The following is a 20,487-nucleotide window of genomic DNA, read 5'->3' on the forward strand; positions in this document are numbered from 1 at the left end:
CAAAACGGACACCATGTAGCAACAGTTATGCAATTCATAAAAAAAAACAATCCCTCCTCTTAAAAACGTCTCACCATCTAAGTTGGCCAGTTTGTGAATGGACGAACTGACGGCTTCCTTCAGCTGCTTCACTGCTGCAGAGACAACAGAAGGCAAAAAAGCAAGCACTGGTCAGTCAAATTAACACCAGCCAGTGTTGCCATTTACACACGCGACATGTTTCCAAAGTCAAATTAAATAAAGAAATATTTGGACTAAGCCATAACCCCCAAAAAGTAAGTGAACCGTTACAAATTGATGAAATTTCAAGCTTTTCATGAATATAACAGCGGAGGTAAAATGCACATTTCGAAATAAGAAAAATAAATATTCCAGATTCTCTCATCGGGTAGGACAAGCAGAGAAAAAAAATCCTCAGGTAACATTTCAATCATCAGGCGGGGAAGCATGCAAAGGAAATTCCCACACACTGAATTAACCGTGGGCATGTTATTATGTCGCGGATTTCCAATGCTGATGAAGAATCCGAGTGGAGGAGTCCAAAGGCAAAGATAGGTCCCAAAAAAAGGTAATGGTGGGGGGAAAAAAAACTCAAAAGAGAAAGAAGGATGATGGCGAACGAGAGCGTATGAAGATGAAAAAAGGCGTGAAGGTGTATTTGTACTCACGCGGACACTCGATCAACTGTTGGATTCGAGTGGGGTCTCCTCCGCTGTTGTTAACGTGACAGTTGTCTGACAGAAACACAGAAACTGGAATTACTTCAGCCACTTGTCCGCTGCGCATTCTCTCAAGACAGAAGCTTGCGCCACGCCAAGAGCCAAAAGACGAGACAGCAGGCGACCAGTCGGGAAGGACACACACGGAAGACGAGCGCCACGGAGAAGATCCGAGCGAAAAGACAAGGAAGTTCAAAATTGCGGAATCGGAACAGAAAAATGGATGGACGGAACGCAGACAGAAAGACGGCTCAAGTGACAAACCCTCCATTCGTTATTGCTCACCAAAACAGCAGCACCAACTGAGGTACATGACAAAGTATGGAATCATCACTCCACAATGTTGTGTACGTCGACCTTTATGTTCCAGGGTGGAATTCCGCAGATTCATTCTGCCCAGCCTGCCACAACACATGTAGCCTAATTTCTCTTTCCCCAGTAGTCACTGCACAATGTTGTGCCTACACAATAGAGCCTTTTTTGACAGGAACAACTAATCTAACGTGGTACTTCAATCTGCTAAGTAATCTCACCAAAGTTACTTGGCAATGTCACAATCCGCTGCTGCAAAGCAATTAATGTGGACAAGCAGCTCACAGGAATCGCACTGACACAATTTCTTACCAAGTGGGAATATTGCTAATAGTGCTGTGAACACACGGCTGGTGACAAAGTGTTATCTAGCTTCAAAAACACTTCCAGGACTTCAAATTAGGGGGAAAAAAAATGGATCGCAGCACATTCAAGCTTTAAGAGTGTGACTATATGAGGTCCCCAAAGTCATTATATTGATAAACTATGTTAAGTTCTGCAATGACGATATTTAGAGTTGAATTTATCAAAACAAAACAGACTTCCTTAAAAAAAAAATTAAGTTCAAGACATCTAGAAAAATGAGCATGTTCATCTTAAGTGAAAAATAAAAATGAGCAATTCAAAAAAGGTTGACTATTTTGTTTTAAATTTAAAAAAAATGTATTTCTAATTATGCAAGTATTGGCAAAAGCACATGTCAATTTTATGTTTTATTTTGAGCATCCGTTCAATGTAACTGATAATCTAATTTAGTTACTTTTAAAATCATGTAATCAGTTAAGAAAGTCACTTTTAAAGCTCACTATGTTACTTTTTAAGGCTGTGGAAACGCTTACGTGCTTCCTCGGGCATGTTGTGCCCCCCCAAACACACTTTCACTTGACATTTGTTAATATAGGGCTGCCTTAAGATACAAGTTTAATTTGTTCCATGACCATGCCCGTATCTCAAAGGTAAGTACAAGTGGATTTGGACTGTAAGAGTATCTTAATAAACAGCTGAAATGAAGAAATCATAATGAAACCAGCGCTACCATCCACATCTCCTCCAACTGCACCGTCATCAGTGTCCGTATCTTCATCATCTTCATCATCATCCTCATCCTCCTCCTCTTCCGCGCGGCTCTCGGACGACTGCGGGGTCGGCTCGTCCTCGATGGGTCGGTCCTCTGCGGGCGCCGCCGTTTCGGGGGAGGCTTCGTGTTCATCTGTCACGTGACCACATCACACAAACGCCGAATTGCAGAAGGATCCTTCACCAAGTGGCGGCCAAGTGCGCAGTGTGCGTGCGGCGGGTCAGGCACCATGAGCGTTTCAGTGAGCTCATTCCAACACCAGACGCCAATCAGTGGGTCCTGATCTTTTCTTTTCTTTTTTTTTTTCACCCAAGAAGCAATTGAAAATTCACCCAGAAACTCCAGAAAGCACAATCGTGTCACAAAGAGAACCCACACACCCTTTGCTGTCTTTCTTGATGACAAATGAACCAATCCAGTTTGTCCCAAGTTGTGCCACTTGAACCGTGAAGAGCAGCAACAAGAGGAAAAACAAGAAGTCACGGATAGCGGCACAAAGATGAAGACAAGACAGACCAGCATGCAACCCGCAAAGGAACTTGGCACATGCAGACGGTTATCATGCAGGGAGTGCAGGTGAGCCGAGTGTCCAGCGGAGTGACACATGGACTCACCCAGACTGTTGTTTTCCTTAACGCTTTTCTCCTGGAGCTGCTCTAAGCGCACTGTGGATGACAATAGCAAGGGAAAGAGGCATTGACTCACTTAACGGGGGCTGTTAACGTCTTATGGGGGCAGTGGCTTTTCCTACCATCCCTGCATTTGCAGAGTAAGACCAATGTTTTTGGTTGTACCAAAAATGGGACGAAGTTTGTCCACCTAGGGCAAAAATTCCAATTCTGACATACTCCCGAAAGAAGGGTATCAGCAAGATTCATGACATTGAACAAATTTAATATTTAGAAAAGTATCCTTCACATATCACAAAAAATAAATAAAGAACAAAAAAATAAATTTAAAAAAAAAAATAATTCGAGGGAACTTATCTTTTATCCTTTCTTATTAGCTAAAAAAAAACAAACTTATCTATACACTGTTTTGTGTTCAGGTCGAAGCCATACTTAAAATAAAATAACTGCTTTGACTCCATCCTGTGGCATCTTAAGGTCAAACAACTACAATGGAACTTCAGTTTACAATTTTTTTAAGAATCATTTTTTTTTAAACAACTTACTTTTACGAAAATGTTTCAGTTTTTCTACATCCACTTGGTTTGCATACTGCGCAGTCCAAAATGGTCCATACCAAACTCACCTACCAATCCAAATGACTTGGACAATAATTTCCTGGAATCAAGGACCCCTACGAGCATTTGCAACTTTGAAGGTTTTCTTGTCGCATGTGTGAACACGTAATGGGGCATTGCGCTTTTGTTTATTACTCGGACGTGCCCTGTCTCTGCGTTTCCTCTCTATATTTCTGTTAACTACATATTTAATGAGCCAAATATAAGCATGGCGAGACATTGGTTAAACAAGGGATGGAGCAAAGCTTTTACAAGGTCGATAGCTTAGTCACGTCACAATGTAATTCACTGCTCAGCAGCAGTACATGCGTTTTACCAATAGAGGGTACTATCAGACTAACAGTCATAGGGACCATGACTTGCATCAGCTCAGATGTCAATATTACGTTTTGTAACGGTAAATGTAACATTTAGTGTCCATTTACCGAATTCTTTGGTCATTTTTATTAATTTCACACCGTTTCTGTATGGTGAACTAGAATAACAGCAAACATTTAATGTTTTGTTAATATATTTGGATATCAGGGATTCATTTCCAATAGGAAAAACTTATTTGGCTTTCATACAATTAGGTTTAATTCACACTTTTTGGTATAGCTCGGGGTCGGACGTGTGGGTACCTTGCAAGGCAGCGAGCCTCTCGTTGGTGAAGTCGTTGTCGGCCTGCAGCGCCTCGATGCGAGCCTGGAGAACCTGCTCTTTCTCCTCCATCTCCTCGATGCGCAGCTCCATCTCCCTCTTCTCCGACGCCCCCCGCTGGGTCAGCTCCTCTTGGCGTCCCTCCGCTGCCTGCCAGAGGAAATTCACCTATTAGCCAAAATTTTTGCAAGAGCACAAGCACTTAGAGAATTGAAAACAACGAAAATGTATGAGCAGCCAGTGGAGTGAGGCCAGAACAGTCATGGGCTCCCTATTACGTGTTCCAGTTAAGAGGCGAGCAGCCGCATTTTGAAGGAACTGGAACTTGCTGCATCGACTCCGCTTTCACATCCGGAATCATCAAGAGGCCTCACCTTGATTTTGTCAGTGAGCTCTTTGATCTCATTGACAGCAGCGTTGTACTTGTTGGCCAGCTCCCGCAGCTCGTCCTGGCCTCGCTCGGACATTTCCTTCAGGTGGGTGCACTCGTCCTCCGTGTTGCTGAGTGAGCGCTGCGGGGCCGAGGCAATGACAAACGACTTCAACAACCTAGCTTTGTGTTTGCGGGCCGACACCGAGCAAACTGAGGGTCGTACCTCCACCTCCGACAGCTTCCTGACCACCTCGATCTTTTCCTGCAGGACCCGCCGGAGAGACTCCTTGGCCGTGGTCTCATAATTGTGTTTGTCTTCCTGCAGGGCCAGCAGCTCCTTACGAATTCCGTCCTCCGTCTGGGACTGACAGCCGACGCCAAAAATACACTTTGGTTAATAATCATGTCCATATGAGGTGACAATGTGGACACTCCAGAGAGAGGGGTGAGAAAGAGACAAAGTGTGTCTGTGTGTTCGTGCAAGTGTCACCTTAGAGTAGGCCTGCAGCTGACTGCCCATCACCTCTAGTCTGGACAGCAGACGGTCTTCATCAATCAGAGCCTGCCGAAGAAATAATGTTTGCATCTATTCATCTATCCATCCATCCGGAGAGGTGTTTCCTACCTGCCAGCTGCTCTCCGAGGCCTCCTGAGTGGTGGAGAGTAGACGCTGCAGGGTAGCGAGCTTCTGCTCCAGCATCTGCTCTCGGTGTAAGGCCTCCTGTAGCAGAAACGGAATTCGTTAACAACTGCATTGCCCTTTTAAACGATCAAACCAAGTTGAATATTTGTTAAGATTAAATTGAAGTAGCTCATTGGTTTGGAGATGCAACAACAAAGTTTGACCAGTAGGAGTCGTTGTCTTACCTGAAGATACTGGGAGAGCTGGAACAGTTCCTGAGAATACATACTGGGAGTGTTGGCTGCAACCTATAAAGTACACACCAAGGTACAGTGACACACTGACTGTCTTTGAGGGCCAACTGAAAAGCTCAAAACACAAACATACACGTTGCACAAATGAAAAACAGTTTAATGTTACCTCCAAGGTGGCATGCCATAAATTTTAAAACAGAAAAATTTAAAGCCACAACAAAATTGTCTTGATTTTTGTCTCACAAATAAAAGGTAGAACTTTTTTAGTGCGTGATGTTTTGTACATGACAAAGAATTTTGAGGGGGTGTGGTTCAAGACTAGAATACATTTTCACGGGGATACATGCACTTGTAAAAATTGTGAGTTTTCTGGCTATTTGAAACTCACTATTTGGTGATACATTCATAGTAGCTCAGCAACAACCTCATGATTTTTGCTAAAATCATTACATTATAGCCCTCCATACAAAGTGTGAGTACTTGAATCCAACAACAAAAGTTAAACAGTCAACCTTAATTGGCCCTGGGTGTGTGACTATTGAGAGCCTAACGTCACGTAATTACGCTGGAGAAGTCGTTCTCACACACACACACGCTACATTCCTCAGACACGTTACGCTGAGGTCCGGTTGTTCTGACGGTTGGAAGACACAAAACAGAACACCTCAAGTTGTGCAAAAAACTCTTAACGTTAACTTTTACACCCCAACTGAGGACATGGTTCTGTGCACTCTCATTGAAATATGTGGCGGGCGAGACTGGCAGCAATCCACACATTCCTCGTATCAGCTGACCACTCCACTCCACTCACTCTGTGTGTGTCAGTGAGCCGCACACGCACATCCACAAGGGTGAGTGAGAGAGAATTCATGGTCAAGAGTGTGGCAGCACAACAACACGTCAAGCACATTGCGCCCTTACCTTGTCTACAGGCAGCGGCAGCGGAGCCTGGATGACACTGCAAAAACAGAGGAACACACATGAGACAATGCAGGAATAATTATTTAAAAAAAATAAAAAACAGCTTCTCAAATGGTGGAAGTGTGCTTGCAACATGTATGGAAAGTTTTTCAGGGAAAGAGGCTCAAAATGGGGCGGAAGTGTAGCAGTGATGGAAAAGATGGTAATTGTGAGGATAAATGCAGAGCAGGAAAACTTTCGTTTTTATTATCATTCATTCTAAAGTGAAAATCCATTAATTTTAAAGTTGAATTGTGCATTTAAACATTCAACATATTGTTTGTTGAAAATGAGTGAAGTAAAAATATAGCATTTTTCCACTCAAGAATGTGATTACTATTATAATTATAAAAATAAAATAAAAATAAAAATAAAAATCTTGCGGTAATAAGATGGTGGCCTAAAAGTGGGTGATGGTAACGACGAAGCAGAGTTGTGTGGAGGGAAAAAAGGTGACGCTGCGCAACACAAGAGGTGTCTGTTAATATGTAACCCGCAGCTAACACCTAAAGAAACAACTATGAGGAAATACAACAATCTGATCTCTGGCTCTCTTGCATTGAGTTGGATTTTAATTTAAAAAGAAGTAACGATTAAATAAGGGAACAGCGTCATGTCCGATGATTAAGACAATACCAAAATCAGCCAACAAGGTTGCTGTATTTGGGAACAGATTCAGCACTTCAAAATGAGTCAAGAACCTTAACATCACAAAATAGAAGTCAAGTAAAAGTCCTTTAATTGCTGGTTCGGGTTGTCGACGGCGGTTACCTATATGTCTTCCCGCTGCATTCGGCAGCTAGCGAACCGACGCTGGGCAGAGTTCAAACTTCACGCCGACTGACTCGCTGAGATTTCTTACTTGATTTTCCGAGCAGCCGTAAACTTTCTCTCCCTACACCCTCAGAAGCTCCTCCACCAGCTGCAAAATAAACTGACGGTCTTCCTGGAATTTGTGCTAGCTCCACCCCTCCAGATGAGCCGTGCAAAGAAACAAGCGCACCTCATGTCTACAGCTAACTTAGGGAAGGGGGGGGTAGACCAAATAACTCATCAGGTGATAAAGGAGGTGAGATGCCTCGAATGGACTCTACACACTTAGCAGTAAGTGCGGTGGTGGGGGGAAAAAAACAACTCAAAACGACTACAAGAATCACAGCCGCTGATAAGAAAAAATAATCTATTTGATTGGTGGACTTTGTGTTTTTTTTCTTTCTTTGTGTAAAGATAGGACTAGCCGATAGATTGTACCCAATAATTTGAGTGTATTTCCCAGGATGATTGTTTTGAGCACCGTCAGAGTTCACTTCAGATATGTTCCGCTTACACTTAACAGCATGGCGGCGGACAGAGAGGAGCTCGTTCACAAAAGCACGGACTACGATGCCAACTCAACAACTTTTCCAACCCCACTCTTGGCTATTTTTCAAAAAAAAAAATGGCAAGTGAATAGACAAAATGCACGGAATCGTTCCCACCTTTTTTTTTTCACGTGAGAGGAATTGGAGCCCACTAGAAGGCAAAGTTGAGCAATGCAGTTTGATGGCTCATTTTATATTAAATTGGTTAACAATTAAAAGGTTAATGTGTTAAAAATTGTGTTTCCACAGATGTCTTAACAAAAAGAAAGAAAATCAAAGAAGAAAGACTTAATTTCACATAATCTGTAAAGAAAACATTCCTATTATTTCAGCGGAAGGGCAGGTCAATAAAAGGGGCAGGGAACAAAAAAAAGATACTAGATTGTTTGGTATCAGGATAAATAAAGGAAATCAAAGAAGGAGGGGCAAAATTAAAAATGATGTACAATGTCCTAATTTATTTTTTCTCTAATCAAAGCATAAGCAATTCTTTGAAATTAAGAAATCAGATTTTTGTAGATCCCCTTGAGCTATTTTATTTAAAGGCAGAATCCAAGCAAGAGTGGCATAGATTCAACGTGGTCTTTGAGCGAAGCTAATCAAGCGACTCCTGTCAAAGCTTAATGGATCCGTGTTGCACTCACTCGCTTCGTCGCCGTGCCTCCATCCCGTCGGGCAGGAAGAGTTTGATTGTTGACACGATGCAGCCATGTGTGACTGGAGACACACAACAGCAACACCATTTTTTTAAAACACAACACACACAATAAAACACTATGCTTTATAAACAACAGTATGGCAGCTATGTGGTGCAGCAAACGGCATAAACGTGTGCTGCAGGTAATTATCCGATTTCACTAAATTATTATTGCAACAACAAATATATATTTGCTAATCTATCTCAGCCGTCAACGTACAACTGACTTGTGAATCCATCTGTTACCATTCATTCAACCGAATAGCTTCGTGCTCAGCTAAACAGACCAATTCCACACTAAATATATTCGTGAAAAAATTTAGAAAGATATTCCAGTGCATGTGTGTAGGTTGAGTGGCATTATTATTTGGAAGGCCGTGTTATTTTTCTATTTTCAGTTATGTGAAATGAAGAAGAAACATCGCGCTAATACAAAAAAAAAAGGAAGTCAACAGTTTATTTTATTTATTTTTTTCTGTTTAAATTCAATGAACATTGTGCTGCTCCATCCAGTACGTGCATTGGCCACCTGGGGGCACTATAATACATAGAGACGGCCTCGGCTTCGCGGTGGACAGAGGATAAAGAATATATGCCTGCGAGTATTGTGATATATTTGGTGTACAATGTTTACTATCTGCCAATGAGGGCTAGTGATGTGTTCTTTCATTTTTGGATTAAAGGTCCTTGGGCAGCACGGCAGACAAGCGGTTAGTATTTTTGCCAAACAGTTGTGAGGTTTTAATCTGGCTCTTGTGTGTTTACATACTCATTTCACAATCCATTTAATTTTTTTTTTTTTTTATGTCCCTTTTAATATATCTTTCTTTGTGTTTCTGAGCGCAGTTGACTCAATTATGAGAAACATTACAATACAACTTGACTTGTATAGCGCATTTCACAACAGCTGCAGCTGTACCAAATGATTCTAGCCGGCATGTAGAATGAGGTCAAAATGCCAGATGAATTTTCGCCGCAACTCGAATTTGAAAGGTTTGGTAGTGGAGCTGAAAATCTGACCCAAATGTCCATATTGTGTGTGTGAGAGCTTTGAGGTGACCCCCTAAGGTGTCCTTAAGGCAAATACCAAGTCTGATGATTCAAATGCGCCCCGTTTGCATCAGCACGTAACAGCTAGCGAGCTCAAGCTATTAGCTCTGCCTCAATAGAGCAAACTTTGGCTCTCACTGTCAGTCAAACCTGAGCATTCCATTTTTCGGCGGCCTAACATGCGCGTACCTTTGCGTGTGTTCTCCGTGACGTCCACGCCAAACTGGATGATGTCGCCCGAGAGGACCTCGCAGGGAGGGCTCTCCTCCGAGCCCCGACTCAAACGCTGGCTGTTAATGAAGGTGCCATTGCTGCTTTTAGTGTCCTGCAAGTAGAACTGACAGGAAAAAAAAAAAACATACGATTAGACCTTGTGGCTTGTCTCAATAAAGATAAGATACAAATCAGTCTTAACATTAAAATTAATAGCATTCACTAAGTAGAGTCGAACGATAGCCAGAAGCTAAGGAATTAACAATAATTTCAAGCAGTAGTGTTCCGCACTTACACTCCTTAATATTGTACTTTATAAAAACATACAGAAATGATGAACAGAATTATATAAAAGATGACAGACACACGGATATTCTGTTCAACTCCTCTCTAAGCTCATCAGTACGGCAGCAATATTAGTCATTCGAGGCAGAGGATAAAGAAGATATGATTGTAACTGGCCGCCGACCATTCCAGGGTGTATTCAGCCTGTCACCTAAAGACACTCACAACCATATTGAGGACAAACGCTACCAAAAACAGATGGGCAGAGAGTCTCTCAGAATGTTCTGAACTCCTGTTTCCGTGCCTGTGTTTGCACTTAGCAAGTGGCCAAAGCATGGATGTTGCAGTGGACATGATTTCCTTCCAGCAAACTATACGTGCAAATGATGACGAGATGTACATCAACAAGTTTGGAACCGATCAATAGACGACTATGTCAATCATCCTGGGGATCCTCCATCTTTTCAGCATGGTGACCATTTATACCCGCCAACCAGCATGGCTGTAAACATCGCGCCGATGCAAGGTTACACAACGATGGACACCACACAGCCGGCGCCACTCCTCAAGCAGGAACAATGGCACAACGTGAACAAAAAACGTTGAGAACACAGACGACAACAACAACAACTCATTCATTCATTCACACGTCGGTCAGCGACGGCGCGTGAATGTTAAGCACATACTTACAGAGGCAAGTAAACACAGGCTACTGAACACACACGGACACACAGATACGCGCGTGCAAACACACACAGTGCACGATGTGATCTAAGCGCCTGATAGTGGCGGGTCCCAGAGGGGGGGAGTCAGAGGGGGTGCGCTTCATCCATCAGCTCTTCATTGCGACTCAAAACAAGACAGCGTTGATCTTCCGGAGACGCATCAGAGAGAGAGGAGGGAGAGTTTCACTGATCTCACCATTCATCAGACTGCAGCGTGCCCACCCGCAGCACAAACACACACACACGCGCACGCACGCGCACACATGCACACTTACCTCTTGTCCCCATGGTAACCTGGAGACAAGGAAGGAGGGACCTAACTTTAGAGCTTTCCACCCAGCAAAGCCTCACGCACATAATGCGTCAGAAAAATTCACACAGCTTCATGACTTGTACCTAACACACAGGCGCACGCATACGTGCACACGTGCACACTCTCGGCAACTGTTGAGCAATAGACGGTCGACCACCCGTTCGTAAACGCTCCTCTTTTAACCATAAAAGCCGACGTTAGCTCCACAGTCTCCACTAGGCTGCGGGTGGTTTGTGTAATATCTGTGACTCTGATTGTGTGTGGCTTTAAAAGGCGGGGCCTGGCGTGGTAAATGACGAAGGAGTCAGTCAATCAGTTTGGCGGGTTGACTGTTGTGAGCGCAGGTTAACGGCTGGCGAGTAAGTGGCTAATTGTTAGCCAGTCGGCGCGTTGAGTGCCTGTGGCAGGAAATATGACATGAATATATTGAAAGTACACGAGTGGCTCTTTCTATCCTTGTAAACCTATGAGGCATTGTATTACCTTTTGATGAGTGGTGGCTGGCTGATGCGATAAATTAGCCAACCGGTTTACATTATCTTGAGTGGGCAACTGTGACGTGCTGTTGTGTAAGCCAGTTAGAAGTGTGAAATGACCCCAAACTTCAGACATTCTCCATCTGTCACGCACTCCTGCCTCATATCGCTGTCTTATTTCTACACGAGTCCGTAATTTTTTCTTAAAAAAAAAAAAAGAAATTCTTATTACAAAGCTTCAAGGCAATTATTTTGAAGACTATTATCTAGCGACGTCAATGAACCTTACTCGTCTTGGTAACATAGAAGAGTACTGCGGGTACGTGAGAACGAAGTGGACAGCTTCTTATTTCTGCTGTCATGAATGCATCACTTGTCAACCCCGACTGGCATATTTCATCCCCACAGCTGCCAGAGTTCTACACCCACTCACTGGGATACTACGGATGCCCTATTTTCCTTTGTCCACCGTTAATGGACATAAGGAGCAAGCTCTACAAATCATCAAGTTTCCTGAGGGCCATGGTCTTTTTTAATTATTTTTTTTAAATGGGGTCCTAATGAGGAACAGACTATTACATAAATCATCCGTTGACTTCTACAGCGTCCAATCATCATCCATATTCAAACACCACAACAAGCACAAGTGGAAAATCTCGAGACAGTCGTATGGGTGGCCGCACCTGAAGCCCGAAGCGGTCTTGTGACTCATCAACTGGAGGGTGTGTTGGTGACTTAAATACACATCTAAAACTTCTCATGTGAGCTGAAAATAAAAAAAAAACTACTGGACCCCAAACTCATGACAAATTGTAAACCATCAGTTTCATGTTTGTTTTTTGTTTTTTTTGTTTTTTTTAAGTGTCACCATTTTGCAGCATGAGAATCCTTGAAAAAAAATGTACATGTACTCAGTACAAGTAAGCACACGCTGGCCTGATATGTACGTGCCAACAAACCACCAAGCTGCAGTTCATTCATTCATTCACACGCTGCTTATCTTCAATGTTTTCCCAGCATTCCTCTCTCACATGACAAAAACATGCTGGACTTAGCTCTAAACTGACGTATAAGGCGTGGAAACCGGGCAAACTGACTTCAAAATTCAGCCATGTGCTGGACTGCACCAGGAAGTGTCAACAGTTTGAAAGAGAAAGCAAAGTTGAAATATGTAACACATTGGCTCAACTCAGATTCCCAACCTCAATTGGGTATATGGTGTCCTTATAAAGGGAGTTTGAAGTGTTGTTCAAATGTTAAAATGTAACTTAAAACACTGCCTGTGCTTATAAAGGGGGGTTCAATGGCAAACCATAACATCTTAAACTAACATCAGCGCTTATCCTGTTGCAACACGCAGTTAGCGAACAAGCTATGCCTGCCCTATGAAAAGGCATCTTCCCTTGAAATAGTCCACTGCGGTGGCCACTTTAGAGCGCCTTGTTGTTGACCATGAGTGTGCGCAAGTCAAACGGAGAAAGGCGAAATAGTAAGCACGTGGACTGCGGCTTCGGGCTAGCGTGACAGCTTTAGAGCGCCTCGTTGTCATAACGGAGAAAAGCCACACGAAGACCCAGGGAATATATTCCAGCTACCAAAGGCTTTAAGCGGATATACATCAGCGGCTAAAACATATAGTGATATGTCGGCATAAAAATAAAAAGATGCCAGATGAATTTGCATTAACATGAGTGACAGCTGAGTGGGCGGGCTGTGCTTTCCGTGAATTCAGTTGGACACAGCCACAGCGTTTAAGATGGGAGAGAACGGCTCAACTTTTCATGATTGTCGGTTTATATGCTTGAGAATTTTTTTCAAATCATCCAAATTTGACATGGTTATTAAAAGCACTCATCTGTCTGGCGGATCAAATTTGGAGATTTTTTTTTTCTTGACAAGGCTCAGGAGGATTAACTGAAAAATACTTAACGAGAAGGAAGCAAATGATCAAATAAATTGCAGATTAACTACACCTGAACAGCAACGCATGGTGACGTTCATGAAGGGTCCCTTTAATGGCAATAAAGCAAACTTCCATTTTTGGTCATTTTCGGCTATGAGTGAGAAAGTGAATTTACTTGCCAAGCGCGCGGAAAAGTTCATGACGCGCAAAAAAGATCAAGGCTACGGCAGCATTGGAATAGTTGACATTTACGAGGTATATAGAAAACTACGGGGGATTATGTCCTCATGGATAAATATCGCTCCAAGATGTCACGACCCGACGATTATGACTTTGTCCTCTAGGAGGATAAAGCCGCTGTGATCCAGTCATCTGGCACGTGGACGAGTGAGTGACGCTGGTGGTCCTCAATCTGCTTTAATCTGATTGAGATCTGCCTGAGCAGACCACTGAGTGTCTTACTTGCTGGCTTCAGCTTCCGTGCGGTAACTAAGACACATCTTGAAAGCGTCCTTTAGGTCAAGTCTTCCTAATTATTGACGATACGAGGCCTTCTAGGAAAAATTTGTTTTCCCTCATAATGAAAAAAATCATTTACCCATATTCAGTTGAATTATGTTAAATTTTTAGAAAAGCAGAGGAGTTGGTGCTAAGAAAAAAAAAAATGTCAACGTTGCCAAATTAGTGATTTGGTCGCTACAATTAGATCATCTTTATAGACCTGAGTTTTTCGATTTTCCAAATCATGTTGCAGTCACGCTACCACGAACAAAGGAGTTGTGAGACAAAAATATGGTGAAGCCCCGGCTTTACACATCTCCAGTGTGGATCAATTACAAAAGTGCCGTTGAATACAACTTCGGAGCGACAACTGCTGACATTTTATTATTTGCAAACGAAAGAAACCGGCCAGGCAATTATCTCGCTGAATAATCCCTTAAAATAATTTACAGTATACGTTGCAAAAGCAGACATGACCCGACGAGCTGTATGTGCTTAAAAGCCTGAAATCCTTCTCAGGCCAACAACTCTATGCAAGAAAAGAGCATGCGAGAGTTGGAAATTAAGGACACGTGCAGGGACGTCAGATTCATGTGACGCGTCACATAAATCTCAGAGCCTTTAATTGGCTTCAAGTTAGGCAGGAGAAATTGGTTCAGCTCATTTAATTTGTGTGGTGAACACCCCTTTTGTACATTCACACTTATTATCCAATGATGCAACAATTTATTTCAAATCATTTTGATATTCAAGTTACCAGTTTGGGAACCCCTGTTGGCTCATCGGGCAACGCGTGTTGCCGTGAACGCTTTGCCACCTCCTGCGCGTCCCAGGAGAGGTTCTAGGGCCTCTTTGGACGCAGGAGGCAGCTGGATGCTGCTTAAATAAGACGACACTTGATTATCTAGAGGAGGCCCTTCAGACATGCGTGCCACCAGATGCGCTCCACTCAACGTTTGAAATGGGATGAATGAGGTTTTGTTGAATGGCGAACAATTGTTGCCGAACGGTTAATGTAGTTCAGTGGCAGTAACCAAAAAAAACGTGCAGTTTACTTGCTAGCGCAAAAATCAAAAGATACTTTTTTTTTTTTTACCCTTTCTTCATTAAACAGAGCAGCTCAAAGAAATTTGACAGTACGCCTGTAAAAGTCTGCATTTTTCTACCTTTTTCCAGAGTCGCAGTTCTTTATAAACAGCATTGACGCAAAACGTGGGAGGAACAAAGTAGACTTGGGAATTTTTTTTCAGTGACATTGATGTAAAGAGAATTCGCAAGGGGGTGTCACATTTTCATTCAGATTTTTCAGGACTGAAGCTTCATTATTGTACTAAGTTCCCTCATGGGAAATATGAGAAAAGTGATAGAAAGTGTAACTGCCAAACAGTTTAAAGAAAAAAAAAAATCTCTGTGTAAAAGATGTTCGCCGTCCTGCTCATTAGGGTTGGGCAATATCGTCACTTTTTTATTTATTTTTACACAAAAATCTAATTTCTTATCTAAATATTTTGGTCGCTTTTGCTTACTGGAAAAAAAAAGCAAATGGCAATGATATCATTCAAAATAAGTACAGCTTTTTGTTTCCCTTTCAATGAGTCATTTTCATGATCGGTTCAAAGAGGGAAAAAAAATTAAAAATTCAAGCCCAGCCAAATAATCGAATCAATCCATAAAAATCAATTAAACAAGCAACACTGTTACTCCTTGGCCTTTGTTGATTGGCTGGTTAACTTCAGGGCGAGACTTTTTTTTCCCCCCGGCACTCCGTCGCACTTAGCTTGTTAAAAGCACAAGCTCACTCGTTTAAATCTCTCCCAAAGGGCAACACCCAGTTAAAAAAAATAGATTATTGGAGATTGTTAAAGGTTTCACTTCCAACGCTCGAGGAATGCCTGAAGCTCGACATGATTTTCATGACATGATTCAAGTGGCGCACACTACACTAGCAAGTCAGGTTTGGCTGTCAAACACTCCTACCTCGTAATTTCGGTCACCGTCGGATGAACACAAAGTGAAATTGTGGCTGACGTTATCAAACTCTCATGAAGTGCACAGTCATGTGACAAAAAAAAAAAAAAAAACAGGTTCTTACAGCAAGAGGAAGCTACGGTTATTGAGCAAACAATGCTACCTCATTTTTGTGTCGCGAACCCCCCCGTTCATCGCAGTACGATCCAGACACACCTGTGACGGATGAAATCGTTGATTTTTTTTTTTTTTTAAATATTGTTTTAAAAAGGGGTGTTGGAAACTTACCATGAAAATTGACGGCAATGCATGCTAATGACAATAAATCAGGAATTTACGAAATATACGAAAGGTTGGCTCTTAACAGGGAATTTTATTTCAGAATTTAATTTTATTGTTTTTCATCAAAATCCTGATAAAAATATAAATTAAAAAAATTAAATAGATTTTATACAATATGTACAATTCAATACACTTAAAAAAATTACATAGATTTCATACAATATGTACAATTCAATTATTTATGCAGTGCATTTCACAACAGCTGTTAAGTAATTAGACATCATAAAAAGCAGGATTTTTTTTTTAAAAAAACACTGCTACTTTTTTTATTAGATTGAAAGGTGCTGTGATTTGTTTGCTTGATTCTAAAAACATTTGTTCTCTTCTCTCTCGCTTCAAAAAAAGAGAGAGAATATTATCCCGAATGTGTTGTTGTGGAATGTGGATGTCCGCATGCCTTACATTTGGTCTAAGCTTGCGAATCCCGGGGCTTGCTCAACCTGTTCCGTGGCGGAGTGACGACAGATGCTCCACACGAGGGGCCCGCACAGATTACACACGTCTGCTTGGGACTTCCCATGGGAGGATTTAATAAAAAAATAAAATAAAATTCACACACCAATTCGCCAATGAAGATTAAGCCTTGCTACAATGGTGAGATTTATCGGTTTTACTAGACTTTCATAGATCTGATTGTTCAGTTGCAGAACCCCAGACATTGTGCAACGGTTTAGATGTGTTCGGCGCCGTCGCTTGTTGTGCGGCGAGCCCATACGTATACGTGTTAAGATAAACGTCGCAATGCTGTCACAGGGCTGGAGAATTCTCTTACGCACAGGCAGCGTCTCACCTTTGACACGACACTGGTAAAGAACAGCAACACCAAAAGAGGCAGTAAAATTCCAACTCTTGCAAGAAGTGCAAAAAAAGGGGCGACAGCAATGACGTGTATTACACTAGTATGAAGTGTACTTTGTTAAAAATGGGTCGGCGCAGCCCAGTTTGGCCACAGGATTAATGACTTGCAGGTACTTTGTCAAGTGGGCATAACTTGAGTTGCAAATATTTTGGCACGCCAGCACATAAATCCCAAACCGTTCCAGACCTTCTTTCCTTCGGCTGTGCAATAATGAGGAAAACAGCATGCGTGTCTTTATTCAACACACCATCCCTTGGGTGCGAGGGACATTTCCTGTGCTGGTTTGCGATTATTTATCACCTTCCAGAACACAACGTTGGATTTGTCTCTGCCGCAGGACCGCATGACGGACGTGTGCCCTTAAAATAACCCAATTTGCTCGGCTTTAATCAAAAGTTCACACTCCGGGGGAAATCTGCCCAAGAGGGGCGGGAGGCTAAAAAAAAAAAAAAAAAAGAATTAAATAAAAAGTGAGGGCATGTGCGCGTGTGTTAGTGACAGGCCTGCTGGTAATTTAAACATGACTCAAGACCCTAAACAGGTCATTTGTGGACTTGCAGCCCAACGACAAGGCAATGGGACAGGCTTGCCAACGGCGGTATTTGCATGTCGAGCATCTACGGCTTCTTTGATAAAAGGCACTCCCTTGGAGCCTTTTATGCAGCATCTTGATAACTTTTCCTACACAATGGCCAGCTGTGAATATCTGTAACCTGCCACTGATTATAAACGATTCAGGATACACAACCCCGTGCACAGTAAACTCAGATATCGTACGGATTTGATGGCAACCCCATCAACCAAAATGTGATTTTTTTAGCCAAAGTAAGTACCAAACTGAACCACGACTTTTCAGCAGTCGCCTCATCTTACCTTGCTAGTCTTGTGGTCAAACCAGACCAGGGCGTGGTTCCTTGACAGCACCTTGCAGTCAAAGGTGGCGTTATTCTGCGCCGGCCGGCAGCGAGCCACCGACCGGCCGATCTTGACGGGCTCGTCCAGGTACACATGCCTCTCCTGGAATGGGTGCGAGTTGGGTCGGCAGGCGAAGACGGCAAGCGCTGAAGGCATTGATTTTGGCTTGAGAGTGTTACTCCAACCGGACACGAGGGACAGGTTTTCTTGATCCAGAGTGGCAGGCGTCGTGTTCCAATCCCCCAAACGAATAATCAACTATATCTGGGGCTTGTGTACAGGCGCTGTGGTTAGTCTCCTGCTTTATTTGGGGAGGGGGGTGTGTGAGGCACTACCTAATAAACATTGTCCGTTGTGCACGGCTCAGGTAGAAAAACGATGCCCGTCCATGTGCATAACGACAGTCGGGTGAGGGGTGCCATGTGTCAGGACATGCATGACTGAGTACAGAAGGGACAGTCTAGCAAACAGCCCCCCACGTCCATCAAACTATTCCAGTACTGAAGCAAGGAGAGAGGGAAGGTTCCTGCTGTACTACAAATGTAATCTTGATTACTTTCGTGTGGTGACGATAAATCTGTCTGAGGAAAAGCAAATACAAGGGCTAGGCGCCTGTTCTTCTTGCAGTCCAACTGCACATATTCACTCGTTTTTTAACGTAATTAAGGGAGTTAAGCTTTGCAATTAGAACTCCTTCTAAAACAAGTCGCAGAGTGCAGGGTAGCCAATGAACGCAGTGCAGTTAGAGAATTAAGATGTTTACCAAGTCGAGGAGTTAAATCACTTCCGCCCTCTAGTTAAGTAACCTCCGTAGAATTTATATACAAAAAAAGACACTCACTGGTCGGGATTAGTAGTGCAAACTACAGGGGGGATGCTAATTGGCAAGCTCGCCAGTAATAGTGGACAAGCGGACAAGTGAAGCGCTAACGCAGCTAGGCTAGGTGGCTAAGCTAATGAGTGCTCGCAAACTTATCACCCGGGCCCCGGAAGGCTCTCCGCGCACCCTTCTCGACAAGCTCGCTTACCAAGTGGGAACCAAATGCCATGTTAGTCGCCCTCGCAAGGCGCTGATTCCCGTCCTTCTGCTACGAGCGACTTGATGAGCTCCCTTAGCTTTGAACAGCTAACCGGCTAAGTGACAGTCGTCGGAAAAAGAAAAACCGGGGGGACTTTCTTCTTCAGCGCCCCCCTGCTCGGATCCAATGAAAATCACCGGCGCAGGCCCACCGAACCGAGCTGTCATGCGCTGCCCTCGCTCCGGCTCGCGTCTCCAACTTATTGCCGTCGCCTCGGTGCAGTTTCCTGGTCGGAACGTACAAGTTGTCCTCCTCCGCGAGTCGCGGCCGCCATAGTGTAACCAGAGAGCCGACGACTGGTGGTGTTGCGTTCAGGGACACAATGACATCAACTTCCACTGGCTGCTGACCTCATCAAATCCCGCCAGACATTTGCATATGAGATAAGTGCTGCACGTTTTATAACCAAACGTGCGGTGTGAACAGTTACGTGATATTTACATTGTAAAGATATTTCCATTTTGAATGTGTGCTGTATTTTTTTTTTTTACCAAAACACAGCAAAAAAAAAACATTTAATAATATTTACTACGGTATTTAGATTAGATTCTCACTTAGTATTTTCAGCAAACTTCTATAAGAAATGCAACCAAACACATACTTCTGAGCCACGGTGGAATCATAAGTATAAATTTTAATTGTTTTATTTTTAAAGAAAACTGTATTACATATTTTGAAAATCTAAATGAATCTTATTCCTCGCTGTGAAAAAATCAGCCACTATTGGAAATCCCATATCATTCATTAACCCAGGAGGGCCTCCTGAGCAAATGTTTTGTCAGTGGCTGGAAAACACATTACATTTTTTATTTCTAGGCCACAAAGTTGAAATAGTCCAGTTTCATTGTGAGGTTGCGCACCAGTGATGTGCAAGATGGTATCACATTCTGCTTGTAGAGGTCAAGAAATGTGCGTGATATACTGTGGAGCTCCTGGAAGCGGAGAGCAAATCAATGCCGCTAGGGAACGTTGCACAGTACGATTGGATAAGTCGCCCCAATGCTCTTCATTACGTTCCATCTAGTTTACAAGCTCTCGTGGAGGGTTTTGAACGAAGGATTGAGGTGGACATTTCTTTGCAAATGGCCACATGGTTAAAGAACAAATACCCAAATAACAACCATTAAATGCGCATCTGTTTCTCAATAAATTTTCATTTCCCCATTACAACCTGCCTTACAATTCCTAAATTAATATAGATCATATATGAACATATTAAAATACAAACCAGCTTTTGACTGGTTTTGTGTATATACATGCGTATATACATAAATAAAAAGTTAGGGGGGGTTGGAAAACTAGAACACCCCTTCCCCTTGTGAGCTACTTTGTCTGTTGGGGCTTTTGAAGGATTTGGTTGGGAAGCTAATTTTCTTGATTGCACTTGATTCATTATGACAAACAACTAAAATCCACATGAATAAACCACCAGAATAGACTCGAGCCAAGTGTCACGAGGCACTGAAACTAATCAAGCAATGACTGTATCATACCCCTTGCCAATAAATGTCTGTTTGCTAATCAATTAAATCGCTTACACCATTTTATTTTAATGTTTTATATAAATATGGTGAATATTATATCCGCTTCACTATGG

General features: G+C 42.7%; 1 protein-coding gene across 11 annotated transcripts in view; it reads right to left on the bottom strand.

Moving 5' to 3' along the window:
- slmapa (sarcolemma associated protein a) overlaps positions 1-19,249 on the bottom strand; it is a 30,061-nt gene extending 10,812 nt beyond the window's left edge. For 4 of the 11 annotated variants that reach the window (XM_088308577.1, XM_088308578.1, XM_088308579.1 and 1 more), the window contains exons 1-14: positions 17,770-19,249; positions 9,501-9,648; positions 8,209-8,281; positions 6,165-6,201; positions 5,235-5,297; positions 4,993-5,088; positions 4,858-4,929; positions 4,591-4,731; positions 4,369-4,506; positions 3,976-4,144; positions 2,724-2,774; positions 2,068-2,241; positions 669-734; positions 75-134 (exon numbers count right to left, since the gene is read on the bottom strand). In XM_088308577.1, coding sequence (XP_088164703.1) covers positions 75-134; positions 669-734; positions 2,068-2,241; positions 2,724-2,774; positions 3,976-4,144; positions 4,369-4,506; positions 4,591-4,731; positions 4,858-4,929; positions 4,993-5,088; positions 5,235-5,297; positions 6,165-6,201; positions 8,209-8,281; positions 9,501-9,648; positions 17,770-17,967 — 1,486 coding nt within the window. In that variant the 5' untranslated portion in view covers positions 17,968-19,249. Of the gene's footprint in view, positions 1-74; positions 135-668; positions 735-2,067; positions 2,242-2,723; positions 2,775-3,975; positions 4,145-4,368; positions 4,507-4,590; positions 4,732-4,857; positions 4,930-4,992; positions 5,089-5,234; positions 5,298-6,164; positions 6,202-8,208; positions 8,282-9,500; positions 9,649-10,499; positions 10,689-10,730; positions 10,772-10,809; positions 10,914-17,769 lie in introns of those variants that run through there. The other 7 variants (XM_088308587.1, XM_088308583.1, XM_088308586.1 and 4 more) reach the window with 7 other exon arrangements.
- Positions 19,250-20,487: the final 1,238 nt, after the last annotated feature.

Source organism: Idiotropiscis lumnitzeri, chromosome 11, assembly GCF_059441095.1.
Source record: "Idiotropiscis lumnitzeri isolate Australia: NSW breed Sydney's pygmy pipehorse chromosome 11, RoL_Ilum_1.0, whole genome shotgun sequence".
NCBI classification, from domain to species: domain Eukaryota; kingdom Metazoa; phylum Chordata; class Actinopteri; order Syngnathiformes; family Syngnathidae; genus Idiotropiscis; species Idiotropiscis lumnitzeri.